Raw genomic sequence first — 14,564 nt, forward strand, 5'->3', positions numbered from 1 at the left:
TGGAAGTTCTAATCATTTGGCTGCACTCTCCATCAAATTATGGAAGCTGCCAATGTCCTCAATCTACTGGTGCCGCCACTGGTGGGAATGGAGTGGGGATGAGATAGTTCCCAATGAGTGGAACGACTAAGGTAGTGTCTCATATTTTGCCCTCTTCCCTGTCTTCGTCAGTATACGGAGCATCGTGAGCTAGGGGAGATCTACCAACTCTGGCAGAGGGGCGGCAGGTAACTCAAGCAATCGTAATGGTTGCGGTAAAGGTGTAGGAGTTTGCAGCAACTGCACCGCCCTTGGTGCTTGTGGCATAGGAGTCGCAGGTAAGGATTTTGAGAATCTGTGAAAATAGTCTTGGAGCATGTTTTGCAAATTTGTTACCAGAGACGTAGGCATTGGAATAGAAGGTTCCTGTTGGTCTTGTATTGAATATTCATGTTGGTATAGGTCTAAGTGCTCTCTCGCAGAGTAAGAGATCTCTTGATATTGCTCATCATCATCCTCAAAGTCCTGGAATATGGCATGTAGTTGGGAAGGAATATGAGCCTCCTTTATCATCATCTCCATTTACGAGGTGTGCAAGTGGATAGGGCAACACCTTTTCTTGGAGAGGTATGGGCTGGCAGAATTGTGCCTGCAGAAGATTTTCCACTTACAGGAATCAAAGAAAATGGAGAATAGATCATCTTTATAAGGTCTTCGCTGCTGGCGTTGACTGTCCCATTGTCGATGGTTTCTTCATCGATGATAAGGATGTCGTAGACAGTATCATTGATGGTATCGTCGACGAGCCCATCATCAACGGTACTGTCAATGCAGCGTTGACAACAACTGGGATTGTCCTAGTGAGGATTGAGTCATCGATGGGACCTTCGTCGTCAATGTTAAATTGAGGAGGGACACCTTCAGAGGAATGGTGCAGATGCGTTTAAATATTCTCGGGATTTATAATAATCATCAATTACAGCAGTAAAGAGAAGATGATCATAGGAGATGAATCTGTAGTAAACGTCTAGGTTGATGTCATCGTCAACAAGAATACAACTGCAGAGCTCAATGCTTTCATCATGAATTTTGTTCTCAAAGGCAAAGATTGTGAAGCACGTTTAAGAACAGGTACTTCTTAAACATCCTCCCCCTTACACTCCGTTCCAACCCGGACCTGCTCTCATTCCGTAAAAAGTTGAAGACGTTATTTTTTGCCAAAGCCTCCGAGCTCTAATCCATCACTCGGCCTGTCTCTTCGATTCCAACCTCAGCGCTTGGACGCCCCTGGGCAGCAACCGCGCTCAATAAATCTATTTCTATTCTTCTATTCTACTTTCAGGGATCTGAGTACATTGTTCCAGAGGCAATTTTTCTTTTTTTGGAGGAGGAAGGAAGGTCCTCATGCCTTTTTTCATGTCCAGTAGTAGTATGTCTAGATGTCTTAATAGCCTTTGAAGGTGGCTCTGATGTGATATTGTTCTTTAGATTTATTTCTTTTGAGGGAAGATGAAGTATGTGAAGACTGATCACAACCCTCCTCAAATAAAGGCCACTCTTTTGTTTTCTGCATTTGCAGCACCAACAAAAAGCTACCTTACCTGTCTTTGACAGTCTTCTGAGAAAAGGTGCAACAGATCTTGCAGTCTCTCACCTTATGCTCTTGATAGAGGTAATATATACATTCCTTATGAGGGTCATCCAAATTTTAATTTTAAATTTGAATGTTTTATATAGCACGAACAGCCCCTTACGGGTATCAGAGCGCTTTACAAGAGAGGTAGTAAAACAAAGGAGACAATGTACAAAAGAAACATAGTATTTTAGAAATAAAGTCTTATGTTCCAGCTGGTTGTTCTAAGAGTCTGTATCAATAATTAAGTAAATTTCGACATGAGAAGAGATTTGACTTCTTTTTTGAAGTAGGCAGTTGAGGGGTTAAGTCTGGTTTCTGGGGGTAGTGCATTCCAAATCCTTGGAGCAATACCAGAGAAAGACGAGTTATATGCTTTCTTCTTGCCAAATCTTTGAGGCTTTAGAAGAAGGTTGCTGTCACTCCTGGATGATCTGTTTCCACATGAAAGCTCCAGTTTCTGGACCATATAACTCGGTGTGTTGTGATGGATTGCTTTATGCGTCATGCAGGCAATTTTTTATTGAATTCTTGCTTCGAAGGGTAGTCGATTGAGCGCTTTGAAGTCTGGGGAAATGTGGCAATTTCTTTTGGAGCCTGTGATGAGCCTGGCTGCAGAGTTGAGTGATGCTCTTAGGGGGCAGCTGTAGATCTAGCGAGTCCACAGAGAGTTGCACTACCATATTCTAGTCTGGGAATTACTAGTGCTTGGACTGCCAGCTTGAAGTCGTTTACTGGGAGGAAGGGCTTTAATTTTCTCAGAGTGCTCATCTGAAAGTTTGCTCCTTTTACTGCAGCACTGATGTGTTTTTCATGTTTAGGTTACTGTCCAGAGTTACTCCCAGAGATGTTGTTGAATCTATTATAAGAGGTTGGCAGTTGAACTCTGTAAGTTGTATAATCGAGATGCTACGGCAATTTCTAGATGCAGGACAGACAGTTGCACTTATTTTACTGGACCTCCGTGCGGCCTTTGATACCATCGCTCACAAACTGCTAATCCACACTCTTAAATCCTCAGGCATATGCGGCACTGCTCTGGATTGGATTATTTCCTTTTTGGGCAATCGCACATTTCAAATCATGTCGGCCACAGCTTGCTCCAAAACGTATGCCTCGCCTCACGGAGTGCCCCAGGGCTCGATCCTTAATCCACTGCTATCCAGCCTATACGTCAGACCCTTGGTGGACATTGCAGACCAGGCTGGACTAACTCTTTTCACCTATGCTGACGATTCTCAAATTATTTTCTCCCTTTCTAATCCTAACCCCTTGGCACCCTCTTGTCTCAAACAAGGCCTTAGTAATATTTCCAACTGGATGACCCAAAACCACCTGAAACTGAACGGTGAGAAGACAGAGGTCCTCATCCTGGGTAAGCAGAAAGACCTCTGGAGTCCTTCTCACTGGCTTTATCAGATGGGTAACCTCCCTAAACCAACCAGCTACGTTCGGAATCTGGGCGTCATTATTGGCGACACGTTATCCATGCACCAGCAATCCGTCAAAGTGACAGCGCTTTGCTTTACCATTCTAAAATGGTTCAGGAAAATCCTATGGATGCTGCCCGTCTCTACTCAAAAAACCGTTGTCCACGCCCTTATCACATCGAGACTCGATTACGGTAATATTCTTTACCTGGGGTCAAACAAGGCCGCGGTAGACTTCAGTTAATCCAGAATTCGGCTGCCAGACTTCTCTGCAGAATTCCCAAGGCCTCCCACATTTCTGGATACTTACGAGACCTGCATTGGCTCGGGCGGAGAACCACATTAAGTTAAAAGCCCCGAGCTATATGTGCAAAATCAAGGCAGGCACTGCCCTCCAATACCTTCATGCACTTGTCCGTCCTTATGTTCCCTCCCGCCACCTATGCTCTGAAACCATGGGCAACTTTGTCGTGCCCAGGGTCAAACTCTCCAGAATGGGGGGGGGGGGGGGGGGGGGGATAATTTTTCCACCTAGGCCCTTCCATCTGGAATACTCTACCTATTAATATTCGCAAAGAATCTAATTACATCCACTTCCGCAGAAATCTTAAGACCTGGCCTTTTGATCAATAACTTCATCTAAATGGCCTTCGAGTTCTGCTCTCTGTCCGTCCTGGCGCCGGGAAACCCTTTTTGGGTAGCTGAGCGCCTTACAAACCCAAGTAATAAATAAATAATGAATACATCCATTTACACTGAAAGAAGTAGTGTCAGCCATAAGCAAGATACTACTTGCAAAAGGCCCAGAACCTGATGGCCTCCCAGGAGACTTATTCCTAGCTGACCGGAACAATTGGGCTGCATCCATTCTCGTCCTCATTAACTCCATCGTCGGAAGATGCTCGGTCCTGGACTCATGGAAGGGAGCTGAGATAGTCACAATTTACAAAAAGGGGGTCAGAGAGGACCCCTCCAACTATATCCCAATTAGCCTCATAGATGCAATGCAGAAGCTAGTTGGCAGGATCATATTACAGAGAATTCGAGTATGGGCAGAGGAAGAAGACATTCTCTCAAAATTTCAAGCGGGTTTTCGGACCAAGATAGGCACGGTGGACCAGGTCTTCAGGCTTCTTATGATTTATTGGAAAGTGGTGACACTTGGAGGGGGCAGTCTCTAAGTTTCCTTCATCGACCTGAAAACTGCCTTCGACCTGGTCCCTCGAGATAAGTTATGGCTTGTATTGAAGGAAATGGGTATCCCTACATTAATTCTTAACTTACTCATAAGGCTACATGAGGGTAACTATGCTCAGATTAGGTGGGGGTCACAGGGACAGCTTACTGGCAGGATTCCAGTAAACAGGAGAGTTCGCCAGGGTTGTGTGATGGCACCCATCACACAACCCTGTTCTCATTATATGTGAACGGGGTGGTTAAATTCCTGCAAAAAACACCGGCAGATGCCCCGACCCTGGCAGGCAATAAGGCGCCAACTCTCCTGTTTGCTGACGACACGCTCTTGATCTGGAAGACACCAGCAGGCCTCCAGAAGCTTCGGAACAGGTTCCAGCTCTTTTGCAGTATTCAGGGTTTAGTCATAAATACGTCTAAAAGAAAGTTTATGACCTTCAACCCCCATAAATCCTTTAAGAGCAACATCACCTTAGAGGGAGTCTGTCTCAAGAGAGTTAAGTCTTGTGACTATCTTGGGATAAGCCTCTCTGATAAAACCCAGTGGAAATTTCATTTGGACAAAATGCTCCTGAATCACACGCGCGCAGCTGGAGTGATAAGTAAGGAACATTGCTTGTCATATAGCAGGCCTATTGCTCCAGCCCTCGTTGTGTATGAGGCTAAGGCAGTTAGTTCGGCTCTTTATGGCGCTGAACTATGGGGTTTTAACCATCTTGACGACCTTGGTAGGTCAGAAAATAAGTTCCTCAGGGACCTTCTTATGCTACCCCAGGGAACACCTTTAACCCCCCTGTTGTATGACTTGGGTAGGCGTCACATTAAAGATCTGGCCAAACTCCGCCCTCTTCTGTATTGGGCACGCCTTAGGCATACCGCAGAACTTGCAAACTATGCTAACGCTTTCACTAAGGTAATGACAATAGACACTGGTAAAAACATAAAATTGATTTCGAATCTCAAGGCTCTAGTGCTAACCTTGGGTCTTAAAGAGTCATGGGCCTCCCAAAATCCCCGACAAAAAACGAGCTTAAACGTATCTACTGGAAGTGGATAGTTGCTAGAGATCATAGTAATGCAAATCTAGGTAGGCTCACAGAGGAGTTTTTTTTATCACAAACCATCTAAAGCATTTGAATCATACCTAGATGTGATTCAGATCCCTAGAGACAGGACTCTATAAATTCAATTTAGATTTGTCACAATCCCAGTAGGCGAATTTACTATGAAGTGGCGTTTTTGTAACCAGACCACAGCAGAATGTCCGTCTTGCTGGAATCCTAATGAGAATATTGACCATCTCATGTTTGCCTGCCCTGCTTACGCCAGCACTAGTTCTAGTTGGCTTGCGCCCATTTGCAAACAGCTAGGCACGACTAGCCATCGTGATGCCCTTCACATATTGAGAACAGACCCAAGATCTTTATATGTCTGTGCTGTTGCAAAGTTCTTGGGACGAGCCTGGTCAATCAGGCACAAGGCCATTCACAGGGCTTCCAAAAAATCAATATAATGGTCATATGCACGCAGATTGTAAGAGTGAAGTTTTCTATGCTGCTCCACGATTTAGACAATGAATTTATATATCTTAAATTGCCTTTCCTGTTTTAAATTGTTTATTTTAATCATGCTGATTAATCATAACATTTGTCACAAGCTTTATCTTTTATTGATTTAGTAAGAATTTTATTGTACATTTTTATCTACTCGATTATTTATGTTTTAATGAGCTACACATTTTATTGAACAAGAGAGAACTGTGCTGCACGTTTTTTATCTATTTATGTATTTCTCCCTCGCATTGAAAGTGTAGTTGCTTTTATGATATTGATATCGAAATAAAGCTTGATTGACTTGACTTGACTTGTAAGTTGTATAAGCCATTTGTGTATGTTGGATGGTTGAATGGGTGGGGTGATTAGTAAGTATTCAGTTTTGAGGGGGTTTAGTTTGAGGTGGGTTTCAGTCAACCATGACTGAGTATTTTGTAAAGTTAGAATGAGAGCTTTGATGTCATCTGGAGAATTTATCTTTAGGTAGAGTTGCGTGTCGTTTGCATACATGTGAAAATGGATATTTGATGAGTCGAGAATCTCAGTGAGGAGTTCCATGAATAGATTTAACAGTGTAATGAAGCCTCGCCTTCCCACAAGTGTCAGAGAATGTGAAAAGTCTTACTTTGGTGAGTTGGGACATGATGTCCAGTCAGAATACATAAGTTGTAGAAGAAGAGGTGATGTTTGGAAGTAAATTCCTCTAAAAACAGACAGAAAAAGTAATTAGAGCAGAGCTCAAGGAGACTGCCATCACATGACGTGCAGTACAAAATCTGAAGAATTCAACCTCTCTTCAAAGTTCTCTAGGGGATGCTGTCGCCTGTTCCGCTAAGGTTTGCAGTTTGGTCCTTGCTTTTTTTTTTAATGTCATAGATGGGCTACAAAACCTATGGTGCATTGCCGTTCTGTCTATTGTAGTGGTACACATTGCTTTATTATAGTACCGTGGGACTCCCACTTCGACGACGGGGAATGATACAAGCATGTGGATCAATGAAAGATCCAATACTGGAGAAGTGAGTTTCATTTATATGCTCAATGATTTGGCCCAATGTGGTTTTTATCCTTTAGGGTCATCCCTATTCACATCCTGCGCCATCACTGTCAGCCATGTAAAGCAAGACCTGAAAGAAATGCCAGGTCTTCAAGTGGCCCCTGATTTTATCAACATTGTTTTATCTTAAAACCCAACTCTCTCTTCACCTTGCTTACTGTGCCCACGTGTCTCTGGGCACAGTAAGCAAGGTATATACATCAAGACAGCCCATTCAAACCTAGGAAGACTAAAAAGATGGTTTAAAAGAGCATGGAAATGCTAGGACCAAACCTTCTCAACCATAGAGGAAATTACTTTTATCCACTCAGGCTATATGACATCATGTTTTAGCTTGTTTGTGCGTGTGATTTTACTCATACGTTGCTTTTAGAACCTTCAAAATATATCCAAATTCAATAGATATGATGCAGACAGGTCCAATCTGCTTGCCACATCACCTTTTGCACAAACTGTGAATTTGGGAAAAAAGTTAGGATGTAAGTGCTATACAAAAAACAAGCATTTATGAATGATCAAATGCTAATAGTTTATACCTTGACCTTCCCCTTAATTTATTTTGGTTGAGCACAAGTATGGGATGCATATACATTTTTGCAAAGCTGCCATTAGGAGCATCAAAAGGTGCAACAAAGTTGGAACATGACCAATACTGGAATGCAGTAAGCATCAACAGGACTGTATATTGCAGTGCAAGCTAACTGACCATTTTCTAATCATGTATGCTTGAAAATCATGCTGGAGACTTTAAAAGGATGCTTTAATAATACAGACTTTCAGTACCTTTCAGATGTAGAAGTTTTGCTTTTGCTTTTTAAGCCCAAATACTTTTCTCTGCAGCTCCCACACAACAAGTAGTACGGATTCCCACTTCCGCACTCGCCTCCAAACCATCCATCCACATAGGAGCCATTGCTCCGGTAGCCCTGGCGATTAGCACTACGACCACAGCCAGGGTGGTTCCTCTTCATGTGTTGATTGAAGCTGACGACATTGGATTCGCATAGTTCACAAACTACTACTTCTTCTCTATCTTCCGACTCACAAACATGCTGTACAAGAGAGAATAGTCTGAATGAGTATCGCAAGTGTGTTACATTTCGGAAACCCAACAAAACAAATCAACATCTTCCTATTTTGCATGGTGTGTGTGAGAAGTTGGCCTGATATATGATGCTCACTAGTTCTAGTGATCACCTTGTATCAGTCCAAACAACCCTTATGGTGATTGGTTGTAAGTCAACCTTATAGACCAGCTATCCTAATGGTAGCATGGACAAAGCAGTCTTAGGCTAAACTCTATTGGCATGTGAAGCCAGCTGTTTTACCACATATAACCCCTTGAATACCAAGTGAAAGGGCACCACACAGGTAGTTATGAAAATAAACAAGATATTTATTAACTAACATACACCTCTGAACTCTTTATGGGGTCAGAGGGCTAAGCACATGACAAACTCTTAGGAAAAATGCATGATTTACAATGGTGCCCTATGGGCACGACAAACCATATACTAGGAACAATGGAATGCGAGGAAAGAAGGTACTGTAAGAAAATCCAGAGGCTGGAGGATCGCTGGGACTACGCTACTGACTAGGTAAGTAAGGAGCAGGAGGCCCACGGGACTCACGTGCAAAGTGGAAACTCTCACGCGGGATGCGTACCAACGTCTATGGATGCTACAGTTTAAAGAGTTACGGATTCCGGACGAACCCAGCTGGATGGAGGGAAAACAACAGTGGACCTGAACACTACGATAGTGAACACTGACTTCAGCACCTAGAAGCTTTAGTTACCTAACCCACAGGCTGCGGGTGCATAGGGCTGAAGTGGTGTCGGGTTTGCTGCGTTGATCCCGGTGAAGCCTGAAACAAGGAGTTGCTGGCAGGCGGCCAGATGGAGGAGTCCGGTGGTTCCAAGGATGGAACTAGGAAGAAGAAGTCCTGAAAGGGAAGGGGACAGAGTCTAGGTCACTAGCCAGTGACTGTGCTGGAACCAGGAGGGAACCAGGTGCTGTCGCCGCAGTCAAGTGGAGGACGGGACACTTCTCTCTGGAGCTGCGCGGACCAGGAGCTGTTCTCTACGACCAGGCTGGAGGCACAAGCTGTCCCACGTAGTCTGCTGCTGTTGGCGGTGTTGGATCGTCGATCTGGTCAACAGGCTTTGGCAAGTGCAAGCCACGCGGTGGAACAAAGATGGTGTCTGGTGCGGACCAGGAGGGTCCGGGGTGCTTCTCGTTTACAAGGAAGCAAGGGCCAGTCTGAGGGACCTGACCAGCAGTGTTGAAATCTTCGGGTCGTCGTCTCAGAGGTCACTAGCCAGCCGGCAAGTGACCAGACAACAGGAAAAGCAGCAACCAGGCAAAAGGGCCCCACGCAGATCTCGTGGATGCTGGGGGGCTGGTCTTTGGTGCAGGAGCTGCATCGGTGTGGGGCTTCTCAGACCTCAGTGCACTCACTCGAGGATCCCCCGGCGGTCGTGCTGGAAGCGCTGTGCAGGTTTCTTCAAGATGGCCGTCTCCAAGTTGCTCGCCGCACCCACGGGTCTCAGCTGTGCTGTGGATGTGGGTAGAGGTCAGAGGAGTCTGGAGGTCCGGGTCTCGTCGAGCTGGGTCGTCGGGTTCCAGGAAGGAAGAACTTGCAGCAAACCGCACAGGAGCTTGATGGTGCCTGCGAAGCAGGATGGTCACTCCCTGACAATAGGGGAGATTCTTCAGTCTTCTGATGTTCAGGAGGTCGAAGGTCAAGAGTTCTTCGTGGCAGTTGTCAAGACTAATCTAACTTGGAATGGGACCAGCTCCTACCTTTATTCAGCTAAAGGGGGCTGCACTACGACTAGGTCCCTCCCCTGGGTGGGACCAGGAAGGGGGGTGGTTACACCCCCTATCCTTTGTCCGGTCTTGCGCCAGCTCTGGGGCTGGAATGCCCCAGGAACTGGTTTAGACCGGAGTATGCACAGGGACACCTTGTGTGCCCCAGGCATGTCTCATTCCTTTCAGCCCTGTCCTACCTAATACACAAAATCCTGTCTGGGGTGGTGCTAGCACCTCCCAAGGCAGGAAACCTTTGTCCAAGCCTCCCTCGCTGGAAGGACTCCCAGCAGCAGGAGGTCAGACTTGTGTCTTTGGTGGCAGCATCCATTTTGTGATGCTGAGGCTCGAGTTAACTTTAACCTGGAGTTCAGTTACATACATGTCGTGTCCCTCTAGAAGGGTGGAATGCTACCCCCGTCGCCAGAATTGGCGAGGGGGTAGTACTCCAATTCGTATGACACCTTACTTGACATGTTTTGATAATGCTATACCAAAGTTAGCATTTGACCACAAGGTTCATAATGCACTTAAGAGTATATGGTATAGCGTTATCATGGAACAGCTATTAGGACTTGGTTCCGCAAGCTGCAAACGGGCTCAGCTCATGCCAGAGCACCATCTCACATCATTCCAAGCACTCTGCCTTCAGGATTGATAAGGCCTGCCATAGTAGTGACTGATAGGAATATATGTGTCCATTTTAGGGTTAGATATAGGGATACTATATCTAAAGCAAAGGGTGATTACACCCCCTTGCCCCAGCTGATTGATCAGCCAGTTGTGTCAGATTTGGATGGCCAGGGGTGGCATAATACATGCTGCAGCCCCTGGTAGGCCCTGGGTGTACCTATGCCCTGGGTACCTAAGGTACACTGTACAGGGACTGATAAGGTGACTCAGTATCCAATTTGATATGCACCTAAGGTACGTGGAATCCATTTTACAGAGAGAGCACTGGGCCTGGGGTCCCGAATAGCAGGGCCCTAGGTCAACTAAGTCGAAAAACCAGCATAACACAAGGCAAAAAGTTGGGGGCAACCATAGTCAGATATCCACCTTCCTACAGTGTGGTACTGCATGACTTAAACTGGCAAGCAGTAGTAATATTCAGGTGTAATAGACTTTTTAAAATAGGTCTGTGAGCGTTTGCAGATCTTACTCAGCAGTGTAATGCAAAATTATGCCTACCCTTTAAACTTTTGTAAGGACCTTTTAAATTTACTTTCAATTGCCATCTCATAGAAACAACATGTTCTCACTGTGGGACTTCTGAGGACGTTGCTGAGATCTATGTTACTTCTTGCTAATCATTCTACAAGTTCATATATGAACCAATTACTTAACAATAGTTCTGGTGCATACTCTACCTGAAAATTCTGCACCTCTTTAATCAATTTTAAACACCAGGCTAGATCTAGAAAGTGGAATACCTCTCTACTGAGAGGTAGGGCCTCTGCTCCAACTTGGCTCTGGGATCTACCCTGTATATTACATCAATACGCTGTTTAAAGCACTCCTCCTCCCAGTACACTGAGGTGTGTTCTCCATCCATGCTTTTCCCCATGTCCAAAGAGGCAGAGATGAGGCCAATGAGGCTGACAGAAAGAGGAAGTTGGGACCTTATTATAAATCTCATGACCGTTCTTAAGAATGGAGAGATCGGTGAGGAATCTGTAGGTGTATACTGTATCCACCAGAAAGGTCGTTAACCAAAGTTAAGTTACTTATGCTTTTAATGAATACTTTCTATCAGGAAATTCTACTCATCTTCAACACCCAAGCAATAATACGAAGGTGCTAGGTCTACCGAGATGGCGATTCCAGGAATCCATGCAACACAGATCTGGAAAAATGGCCATCCCTGCAGACTTTAGAGTCAAGACAACAATGACTGGTGAAGGTACTGACCGAAGCCCACACTGCAGCCCACAGTATATCCAGGACAATCACACCTGACAATAATGCAGAATAAGAGGTCTTAACCTTGGTGGAATGGGCCCAGATGCCCTCATGAGTTTCACACATTTTGGCATACAGCATGATCCAGTGGGAAATTGTCAGCTTCTGAATCACCTTGATCTTCTTAGAACCCGCATAGCTTGCAGGTCCAGTAAATGTAAAAAACTAAAGGCCCTGGAAGGTTCCAGATGGTTCAGCCTCTCCTACTTTTTGGTGAAATGCACAGGCGGCTAGAATGTCAACAGCATGATGTACTGACCACTCCGACAGGAAGAAAGCATGAGACCAAAGAACCAATTTGTCTCAGGCAAAAAAGGCAAAATGGAGGACAAACAGACAAAGCCTGCAGGCGGCCAAGCCCAGGTAATGGCAATCAATAACACAGTTTTCAAGTTAAGTGGCTGCAAACAAAACTGTGCATGGACTCAAAGATAATCCTATCTGAAACATGCACACCATATCAAAGTCCTTTTGAGGCTTGACAGTGGAAGCATTGGAAAACAAATAGGTGGAACTCTTCACCAAACACATAACAAGAGGCTTAAACAGCAATGGCTGAGTTAGCAAACAAAAAAAAACCAAAAGGACAAGTAGATACCCTTTAAGAGTGGCCCAAGAAAAAGTTTATAAAGCCAGGGAAAGCTCAAAGGGGAACACAAAAAGATAAATGCACCTTGATGGCATAAACTTTATCCTCGATGCACAAAGTAACAAAATAAGCTGCACCTTAACATCATCCACAACTCTGTAAAATGGTCCAGAAAAAAGTGAGTAAGGTTGCACCATCTTGTGCAGAGCACAGGAGTAACAGGCCTGAAGGCAAGATGTATTTGTGGAACGAAGGACAAGGCTCCCTGAAGAGAAGACCTTCTTCTCCTTTGTCACAATCCATTTTGACTCCCTATCTGTAGGAGTACAGGGAAAAGAGCCAGGGCTCTTTATTCAAGGAAGAGGAAGACCAAACAATAATCCTCTAGAGAGGAGTGAGCCAACAAATCCTTCGGGTGCCAGGAGCTGGGCCAAAGTATGTTATGATATGTTAATTGAGATTTTTATAGCGCGTTATCACCTACTGGTCTCTAAGCGCTTAGAGAGAAAGCTCAATTATGGCACCTCATAGTGTGCACCCTGACTGGCCTAGATTACGCCCCAGGCTTCGGTAAAAAGGAGAGTTTTTATTTTTTTCCTGAATGGAAGGAGGTCAGGTTCTTTACGGAGTCCCACAGGTAGATCGTTCCAGAGTTTAGGAGCCATGGTAGAGAAGGCTCTAAAGTAGTGCATACCTTGACAGTTAAGAGGAGAAAAAGCGAACTTGTTCCAAGTTATCAAAGTCGGATCCATCAATGACTGCAGGTTTTATGTGAGTTCAGCTTTGTTCTCCTCTATATTCAATGGGAATTCAAAGCCTTCAGCTGCTTTCCATAGGACAGCAGGGAATGTAGCAACTTACTCTATGGGGTGTACCCAAAGGACACTTCAAATCCACTGAAAAAAGAAATTGAAGCCTCTGGCATTCAGTATGGCTAGATAGCTGCTACTATCCGTGTCCACTAGGGGAAGCAAACTGGCCACCTCATGCTGTCATCTCCGCCATAATAAATGATGGGCACTGTAATGGGATCTGTGTTAGAGCCAAGAAGATGCTCAAGAGGAAAAAAGAGTTGGGAGCTCTAAGCCTGGAGCAAGGGCCAGGGCCAGTCAAATTCAGCGCTGGCTGCATCTTCACCAAAATATGGATGCCAGGATGACTGAAGCCAAATGTTGCTGAATTGAAACACCAAATGGAAATCCTACACCAATGCTGTAATGCTAAAGTGCCTTTTGTGGTGCATTTGTGTTTCTTCCTGGAGGACTTGCCCTTGTAGTGGCCTGCTTTGAGGATTTGTTGGTTGAAGGCAAGCAAGAGCAGAAGCAGTTGCAGTGCCTGGCTCTGGACTGGTAACAGCCTAGGCTTCACCTAAAACTGGTTCCATGAAGAGCTTGAGCCCCTGATACTTAACAGCCTTACCATGCATTCTCTGCCTTTTCACACAGCCTGGAGTTCTGTTTGGGTGCAAACCACAACAATCAGATGTTATTCTGGTCACCCAGAGACATCCCAGTAAAATGACAATGTAAAGGATAATTTAGAAGGAATAGTAGGAAATGTTCCCGGGAAAGCAACCCTAGGTCTATAATGAAGAGCACAAAAAAAGAAACAGACGGTGGTGCACCAGAGTGTCACCGTATATGTTTCTGTATATCACATCTCAGGTAGATCTCAGAGCTGAGCAAGTGCCAGGGGACCTAAAAGAACAGGAGAGAATTGTCAATTGTCCAGATCAAATCTGGCAGATGGAGAAGATTTAAACAGTGAAGAATGTATAAGTAGAATTATTTATCACAAAAAATGCTTCTGGTAGGACTTAACAGTGACTCTTATGGTGTATCATTTGATACCTCCTGTTTCTCAGAATAATTTTTACGACACTCACTGATTTCAATTATTAAGTCAATTCCTAGTTCAATTTGCCATGATGGCTTTCCCAAATGTCTAATAAACTGATTTATTAGTCTTTGTAGAACACAATACATCGTTTTTCCAAAAAAAACAAAGAACACATTCAGTTTTTCTCCTTTACAAAAGCAGTTTGTCATGGAGCCTGTATTAGTCTTTGTTTTAATGAATATTTATTGTAATGTTTTAAAAAAAAACACTTTACATCAGAGAAAAAACACTGCACAGAAGACAAAGATGCCATGACAATAAAGCAGCTTATAATTAGATTCTTGTTTGGTTGATTAATTGAAGAAGGGTTGTCAGCAATGTATAAAATTGGACAAGGTAAATGTTCACCTACTGTAGATAGAAAGTCCATTCCACAGTTTTGGTGCTAATGAAACAAATTAACAGAAAGTGTAAAGAGGCACTTGGGATTCTGAGAACACAAACACAATAAAGAACCA

At 44.3% G+C, this 14,564-nt stretch overlaps 1 protein-coding gene across 9 annotated transcripts in view; it reads right to left on the reverse strand.

The window, feature by feature from the left end:
* The window catches only part of HERC1 (HECT and RLD domain containing E3 ubiquitin protein ligase family member 1), a 2,101,515-nt gene that overhangs the window by 943,888 nt on the left and 1,143,063 nt on the right, over positions 1 to 14,564 (reverse strand). For all 9 annotated transcript variants that reach the window (XM_086959402.1, XM_086959399.1, XM_086959397.1 and 6 more), the window contains exon 45: positions 7,630 to 7,898. In XM_086959402.1, coding sequence (XP_086815528.1) covers positions 7,630 to 7,898 — 269 coding nt within the window. The remainder of the gene's footprint in view (positions 1 to 7,629; positions 7,899 to 14,564) is intronic.

The sequence above is a fragment of the Lissotriton vulgaris genome, chromosome 2_2 (genome assembly GCF_964263255.1).
Source record: "Lissotriton vulgaris chromosome 2_2, aLisVul1.2, whole genome shotgun sequence".
NCBI lineage: Eukaryota > Metazoa > Chordata > Amphibia > Caudata > Salamandridae > Lissotriton > Lissotriton vulgaris.